The sequence below is a fragment of the Mandrillus leucophaeus genome, unplaced genomic scaffold (assembly GCF_000951045.1).
Source record: "Mandrillus leucophaeus isolate KB7577 unplaced genomic scaffold, Mleu.le_1.0 Scaffold435, whole genome shotgun sequence".
NCBI classification, from domain to species: domain Eukaryota; kingdom Metazoa; phylum Chordata; class Mammalia; order Primates; family Cercopithecidae; genus Mandrillus; species Mandrillus leucophaeus.
In genome coordinates this window covers 722,074-729,686 of record NW_012104643.1, presented here as the reverse complement: position 1 = coordinate 729,686, position 7,613 = coordinate 722,074, and the positions used below count along the sequence as shown (strand labels likewise).

The 7,613-nt window shown below is 62.4% G+C and overlaps 1 protein-coding gene across 1 annotated transcript in view; it reads right to left on the bottom strand.

Moving 5' to 3' along the window:
- MUC2 (mucin 2, oligomeric mucus/gel-forming) overlaps positions 1-7,613 on the bottom strand; it is a 36,618-nt gene that overhangs the window by 4,998 nt on the left and 24,007 nt on the right. Inside the window, exons 35-46 of the mRNA XM_011993865.1 lie at positions 7,356-7,415; positions 6,353-7,121; positions 5,439-5,621; positions 4,970-5,196; positions 4,474-4,648; positions 3,743-3,990; positions 2,964-3,147; positions 2,439-2,667; positions 1,536-1,714; positions 1,074-1,143; positions 839-939; positions 653-684 (exon numbers count right to left, since the gene is read on the bottom strand). Of these exons, the coding sequence (XP_011849255.1) occupies positions 653-684; positions 839-939; positions 1,074-1,143; positions 1,536-1,714; positions 2,439-2,667; positions 2,964-3,147; positions 3,743-3,990; positions 4,474-4,648; positions 4,970-5,196; positions 5,439-5,621; positions 6,353-7,121; positions 7,356-7,415 (2,457 nt within the window). The remainder of the gene's footprint in view (positions 1-652; positions 685-838; positions 940-1,073; positions 1,144-1,535; positions 1,715-2,438; positions 2,668-2,963; positions 3,148-3,742; positions 3,991-4,473; positions 4,649-4,969; positions 5,197-5,438; positions 5,622-6,352; positions 7,122-7,355; positions 7,416-7,613) is intronic.

The window sequence follows — 7,613 nt, the reverse complement described above, 5'->3', positions numbered from 1 at the left end:
ATGGATGGATGGATGGATGGATGGATGGATGGATGGATGGATGGGTGGATGGGTGGGTGGATGGATGGATGGGTGAGTGAATAGATAGATGGGTGGGTGGATGGTTGGATGGATGGTTGGATGGATGGATGGTGGATGGTAGATGGATGGTGGATGGTAGATAGATGGTGGGTGGATGGATGGATGGATGGATGGATGGATGGATGGATGGATGGTGGATGGATGGGTGGATGGATGGATGGATGGATGGCCAGGTGGGTGGAAGGATGAAAGGACAGATAGATGAATGGAGGGACAGAAGGATGGTTGGGTGGGTGGCTGACTGGCTGGGTGGGCAGATGGATGGATGGATGGGTGGGTGGATGTGTAGGTAGATGAGTGGGTGGGTGGGTGCACAGATGAGTGAGTGATGACTAGGTAGGTGGAAGGATGGATGGAGGGGTAGGTGAGTGGGTAGATGGGTACATAGGCGGATGAGTGGGTGGTTGGAAGGATGGGTGGGTGAGTGGGTGATGTCCCTGCCAACTCAGCCATCCAGAACTTAGATCACCTCATTCCTCAATCTTTGAGGCTTTATGTTTTCATGTCCATCCCTCACTCCCCAGAATTTAGAATTTGTCGGAGAATCCCCCAGCACCAAGGTGGGGCCTACCTCTCTGGGCACATTGTCAGGTCCCACGCAGCCTAGGAAGAGGGAAGAAACAAGTTGTGTTAGCAGAGTCCTTGTGCAGCAGGGAGCAGGGGTGGGGGGTGGTCAGCCTCCTGGTCCCAGCCTCTGTGGACACCCAGGAGGCGGCGGGAGGGAGGCAGCAGGGGACAGTGTGAGTGGGTGGCCTACCGCAGGTCTTCACGCAGACATCAAAGCCAGGGGCGTAGTTCATGGTGCCCTCAGGACAGAAGCAACCTTCCACCAGGACTGTGTTGTTCTGCTGGGAGGAGCTGGGGGCGGGAGGGCATCGTCAGATAGGTGGGGTCGGGCTGGGGAGCTGGCAGGCGGGACTGCTATGCCCAGATGATGCCACCCTCCGCACTGCAGAGGGCAAGCCCACAAGGTGGACCCTCAAGCAACATACCTGGATTTGCACGTGGGCTCTTCTGCAGGGCCACAGGCCTGGTACTCCCTGTGAGACGGGCACTCCACCACTGCAGGACAGGAGCAGGGGTCAGAGGGCTGCCTCATGTCAGGCGGAGGAGCCTGGACCCCCTTGAGTGACAGCTGCCTAGTGCCCCCCACACAGAGGAGGGTGGCCAGCTGCCTGGGGCATCAGCCTCTGCCCTCACGGTTGTCCCGAGCCAGGTGGTGGGCACCCAGTTGCATTTAGTGACAGTGGCAGAACCCCCAGCACCTCAGTTCCTCCAGCTCAGCCTTCCCCACCCCATGGCCCCAGCCCTGGTCTCACACCCACCATCTCTGCATCCCTGGCCACAGCCCACCTGGGTCTAGCTTCAGGCTGGGCACAGCACCCGGCAGAGCCTAGAGACCACGTCTGGCCTGCAGGTCCCCAGCTCCAGGGCAGGGGCAGATGGACACTTACAGCAGGCCCCATGCGTGTGGTTCCGCCAGTCGAGGCAGACGCCCTGCTGGGCGCAGAGGGCTGCGTAGGCCTGCAGACTGGCACACTCCAGGCTTGAGCCCGGCACGAAGCAGCTGTCGAACACGCAGGCGTCGTAGTAGTGCTGTGGGGGCACCAGCGCGTGGCACTGGGCAAACAGGCTGCACAGGGAGAGGCACAGGTCACACTCAGGTGGCAGCTGCCTCTCCCCCACTCCCTACCCCAGCATCTCTGCCCGGACTGTCCTCCTGGAGTCCGGCACCCACCAGAGAGGCGTCTGTGGCCGACAGAGGGTCAAGGGACAGGCCAGCCAGGGGACGGGTCAGGGACAGACCAAGGGATGGGCGAGCAAGGTGGCTCTGCAGCCCGGCTCCCAGATAGAAGCCACGTCTATGTGGTCATCAGCTTCAGGACCCCCTCCAACAACCCTGACAGACGGACACCCCAGCCTGTACTTGGCCCCTATACTTCCAGGGACGGGGTGCTGAACCCCATGGCTGCCAGCATTAGAAGCACCCTCCTCTGTCAAAGCCCAAATCTGCCTCCCCAATATCAGCCCTGAGCTCTGTCCTGGGTTGACTGGTCTACTTTGAGTCTCACACTTGGCCAGCCCTGACCTTCCCAGGAGCCGGGAGAGATTATGGAGTTCAATAAAGGCACAGGCATGCCAGACATGGCAGCTTAGCCCTGTGGAACCCAACGACCCAGGTCCTGGACACCACGGTGACCTAGCTCCTGGCCCTGGTTCCGTGGCCTCCTGCCTTCCCAGCCCCAGTGCCAGGCCCCATGCACTGCTTCCTTCCTCTTTGCAAGAGCTGGGGGTTGGGGCACAGAGGCCCTCAGCTTGTTGGTGTCACGGCCGCAGGCAGGCCCAGGCAGGGTCACCTGTCCTTGATGAGCTGGCAGAGGGGAGATGGGGTGCAGCCCTTTTGTGGGGTCGTTTTGTTGCCCCCGGGCACAGTGACGGGCGGGCGCTTGGTCGTGGAGCTGCTGTGGGGGCAGTGTGGCTTGGAGGGGTCGTTCACCATCCACTGGTCGGCCGCAGCCTCACAGTTGGAGATGATCTCCCCACTGGGCAGAATGCAGTCATCAGAGGTGGTGTTGGTGCAGGTGCCTGTATCAGTGAGAGAGGCCATGTTGCAGACAGGGCAAGCCCTGCCCTTCTCCAGCCCAGATGCCCAGGACCGGCCAGCCGGGGTCAAGGGCAGAGACCAGGCCCCTTCCTGTTGGCTCCTCACAGGGACTGAACCCGGGTGATGGTCACAGCACCCCCAAGCAGAGAGGCAAGAGGCCCACAGCAGGCCCGTGGGTGTTTACACACAGCCTCAGCCTCAGCCTCAGCCTGGTCTAGCCGCCCGCCCTGGGGCAGGACAGGGGGGCCTCGGGAGCCATGGGGGCCACGGAACTCACCGCACTGGCCCTTGGTGTTGTTGCCGAACCGGTGGTAGGGTAGCCTGACAGAGAAGGACAGGCCATTATAGGAGACGAGGACGCCCAGCTCGGGGATGTCCACCACGTAGTTGATGCCAGACTTGGACACCTCCAGCCCGTACTTCTTGTAGGGCACTGCCACCGCCTGCCTGTTCACCTGTACCTGCAGCCGACACACCGCGGAGCTGCCTCAGTCCTCTCCTTGGGAGAGCTCTAGGGCTGCCCCACCCCGCCTGTTCTCCGACCTACACATGCAGGGAGAGGGCCCTGCCTACCCCCCTTTTCTGCCCCCTTTCTTGCTCCTACTCCGCTGCTCCTAACCAGACCCCAGTCCCATGGGTGAGCCAGTGAAGGAGCTCTCCTGGGAGCACCTGGGGACTGTGGAATCCCGCGCAGGCTCCCAGGGCCTCCTGAGCCTCAGAACCAATAATTCCTTTGCAACTAGGGGCGTCTCAGTCAAGGGTGTGCAGAGCCCTGTCCCTGACTCTGTCCTCAGGAGGCAGCTTCTGCTGTAGAGACTGTGCCCAGTGTGGCATGCGTGCCAGGGCTTGAGGGGCCCAGGATGCACCTGGAGGGCAGAGCTGATGGGTCCTGGAGCCGGGCGCCCACCCCATCCCACCTTCCAGCCTGGCTCTGGGAGAGGCTGTGCCTGGGCACCCCCGCAGCCCAGTCCTCTGGCCCCTGGGGAACCGGGGTGCATTGGGGCCCATGTCAGCACCCACCTCCGTGCCAGCCTCCCGCGGCCACGCTGTGCCTACCTGAACCTCCATGGGCATCATGTGCACGGTCTTGATCAGCACCTCCTGGGTCTCATGGCGCACGATGAGGGTGCGGGGGCAGGACACCTTGTCGTTAGGGTCACAGTGGTAGTTATCGATGTAAACTCCGAAGTTGTCCACGGACGGGCTGATCTCCTCCACCAGCACGTAGGTGCAATTGCCCTGGTAGCTGTAGTACAGTCCGTCGAAGGTGACATAGTGCGGGTCCCCCCAGCCCGTGCAGTAGCCTGCGAGGGAGCCAGAGTGAGTCGTGCCGCCTGTGCCCCTCAGCCGGGGTCGGGTGCAAGAGCTGGGCCAGGGCGCAGTCAGGAAGAGCCAGCAGGAAGCTGGGGCCTGAAAACCCCGCTCCTGTGCGTGGGCTCGGGGACGTCTGAGCTGCACTGGCCCTGGCGCACCCACAGCAGCCCATTCTGCAGGACGGACCAGGGTTCAAACCTCAACTCGGCCCCCTCTCACCTCAGAAGCACCCTTGTCCCAGGGAGGAGCCCTAACTCCACCAGGCAAGCCCTCCACCTGCCCAGACCCTCCCCGCCAATGAGGCAAAAGCAGGGCTGAGGAGACCCTCAGAAGTCACCCAGCCTCAGTGAACACCACAGTGAGGTCTGTGCCCAAGGAGCCTCAACCCTTCTGCCCCTGGGAGATGGGCCCTGCAGCCCCCACCCACGGAGAGGGCAGGAGATGCGGGGAGGGCCTGGGGGCCCCGGACTCACAGTCGCACTCCCAATGCCAGCAGCAGCCGTCAGGGTCGCTGACGCGCACGGGGGTGAGGCCGTTGGAGCAGGTGGGCATGGGCGGCGGCTCACACTCCACCTTCATGATCTCCACTGTGTTGTTGTACTTGCACGTGGCCATGAAGCAGTCGCACAGCCACCAAGTCTCGTTCTCCTGGGGACAGGAGGCAAGGGGCGGTCAGTGAGACCGGCACAGGACGGGGTGGTCTGCGCTCAGGAGGGGCGGGTGCCGAGCCAGGAGGCTGGAGGCCGAGGTGGCTTCCAAGGACCTCATTGCAGCCAGCCACCTTGCCAGACACGGCGGGGCACGGCAGGGCACGGTGAAAAGGTGGAGGGCTTGGCAGACCCTGCACCCAAGGGGCTACAGGAGGCCTTGGCCCTCAGACGACCAGCAGGAAGTGGTGCCTGGGGCCTTGGGTGCCCGGACATGCCACGCTCAGTGCCGTGGGGACAAAGCCACCTGCAGCCCACTGACCTGTCTGGGAGGATCAAAGTCTGGGCACGCGGGGGGCTTGATGGTGCTGGGCGTTGGCTTGGAGGGCGTGGGCGATGGCTTGGAAGACGTGGGCGTCGACTTGGAGGGCGTGGGCGTTGGGGAGGGCGTGGATGGGCAGGACCAGTTATAGAACTCCAAGGTACAGCTCAGTGAGCAGTTCACGAAATAGCAGGTGTCTCCGTGTGTGCCATTGTACACCACCTCACCTGCGAAGGGAGACAGACCCATGACCACACCGCCCAGAGGCAGGGCTAGCCGCTGGACCGCACAGAGGTCTCCACAGAGGCCACCCGAGGGAAGCTATGCCCTGGACACAGCCACCCTCGACAGCTGCCGCCTCCTGAGACTCTCCCACAGTGATCTCAGCCCTGGCGCCTGAGCACTGGTACATGCCGGGGCCAAAACCAGCCTCGGCCGCCCGAGCCCAGGATGTGAACAGCCTGAGTACCTGGTGCGTAGAAGGTGTCGTTCAGGACACAGCATTTAATGATGGGCGAGACTGTGATCGTGATGATGCTGAGTGTGGAGATTGGGGTTGGCGTGGGGGTCCAGGCGCTGGTGGTGGTCGTCTGCACAGTGCTGGGGGTGGTGGGTGCAGATGACCCAGTCATGGTACTGTGAGTGGGGGTGCCTGTGAGAGCAGGAGACACCAGTGAGGGCTGAGACATTGCGCATCTCAGACACTGCAGGGTCCCAACTGCCACTCCCCAGCTGCAAGGGAGCCAGACAGCCGACCAGGTCGCAGAACTGGAGGACCAGGGCCTCGTGCCCAACTCCCAGGTTCTGAGTCACCAGGCAGGGTGGAGCAACAGGGCCAGCATCACCACAGCCGAGTGTCACGAGAGCCCATAGATGACCTGGTGCTCCGGCAGCAACACAGCTTGCTGGCCAAGCTGACTGCCAGCAAGAGTTGTCCAGAAGGCACTGGCTGTGGCACACCGTCTGCCGGAAAGGGGCCCCGAGGAGGGGGTACAGCCAGAAGCAGGAGGACCTGCAGGCACCTCACTGGCAGCCTCTCTCTGCCCCCCAGCCTTGGTGGACTCCCACAGCACCACATCACACAGCAGTGGGTCCCTGAAGAAGACTGTCCTATGGGCGAGCGGGGTGGCCTTTGACTCCACTGCCCAGCACTGGCTGGTGTCAGTGACTCCTAAGAAGGCCGTCATATGGGCAAGCAGCGGGGTGGCCTTTGGCTTCACTGCCCATCACTGGACAGTGTCAGCAGCTCCTGCCCACACAGTAACCATGCTTGGTGGGCAGAGAGGTGCCCAGAACCTGCCTTGAGCCTTCCTGGGACAGTCCCGCCTGGCTGAAGGGGAGGAGGAAGCATCCCAGCTGGAGGAACTGAGCGGCTCTGCTTACCTGGAGGGGCCGAGGTGGTGCTGGGCGGTGGAGACGGCGTGTGGCCTCCCGTCGTGGTGGCTGTAGGTGACGTGGGTGTGGAGGGTAGGGCCGTGCTGGTCGTCTCAATGGTAGGTGGTGCAGTACTCAAAAGGGTGGTTGACTCCGTGGGAGGGGAAGAGGTGGACCGAGATATCTGAGGGGTTGAGGACTCAGGTGGGGGTTTGGATGTGGTTGACTCAGAAATGGGTGCTGTGCTTGTGGGGCTGGGGATCTCCGTGCTTGTAGTCGTAGGTGTTGGGGTTGACGTCATCGTAGTGGTGATGGTGATGGGTGTCAGGGTTGGGGTCTGTGTGCTGGTGGGTGTTGGGGTTGGGGTCACTGTTGTGGTGGTGGTGATGGGTATTGGGGTTGGGGTCTGAGTGCTGGTAGATGTTGGGGTTGGGGTCACTGTAGTGGTGGTGGCGATGGGTGACGGGGTTGGGGTCTGTGTGCCAGTGGGTGTTGGGGTTGATGGCACCGAAGTGGTAGTGGTGATGGGTGTCGGGGTGGGGGTCTGTGTGCTCGTGGGTGTTGTGGTTGGAGTCACTGTCGTGGTGGTGGTGGTGACGGGTGTCGGGGTTGGGGTCTGTGTGCCGGTGGGTGTTGGTGTTGGGGTCACCGTGGTAGTGGTGGTGATGGATGTTGGGGTTGGGGTCTGTGTGCCGGTGGGTGTTGGGGTTGGTGTCACTGTCGGGGTGGTGGTGGTGATGGGTGTCGGGGTTGGGGTCTGTGTGCTGGTGGGTGTTGGGGTTGGTGTTGCTGTGTTGGTAGGTGTTGGGGTTGGGGTCGCTGTGGTTGTAGGTGTCGGGGTTGGTGTCACTGTAGTGGTGCTGGTGGGTGTTGGGGTTGGGGTCACTGTAGTGGTGGTGGTGATAGGTGTTGGTGGAGTGGTTGGGGTCTGTGTGCTGGTGGGTGTCGGGGTTGGGGTCTGTGTGCTGGTGGGTGTTGGGGTTGGTGTCGCTGTCGTGGTGGTGGTGGTGATGGGTGTCGAGGTTGGGGTCTGTGTGCTGGTGGGTGTTGGGGTTGGTGTTGCTGTCGTGCTGGTGGTGGTGATGGGTGTCGAAGTTGGGGTCTGGGTGCTGGTGGGTGTTGGGGTTGGTGTCGCTGTGTTGGTAGGTGTTGGGGTTGGGGTCTCTGTGGTGGTGGTGGTGGTGGTGGTGGGTGTTGGGGTTGGGGTCACTGTAGTGGTGGTGGTGATAGGTGTTGGTGGAGTGGTTGGGGTCTGTGTGCTGGTGGGTGT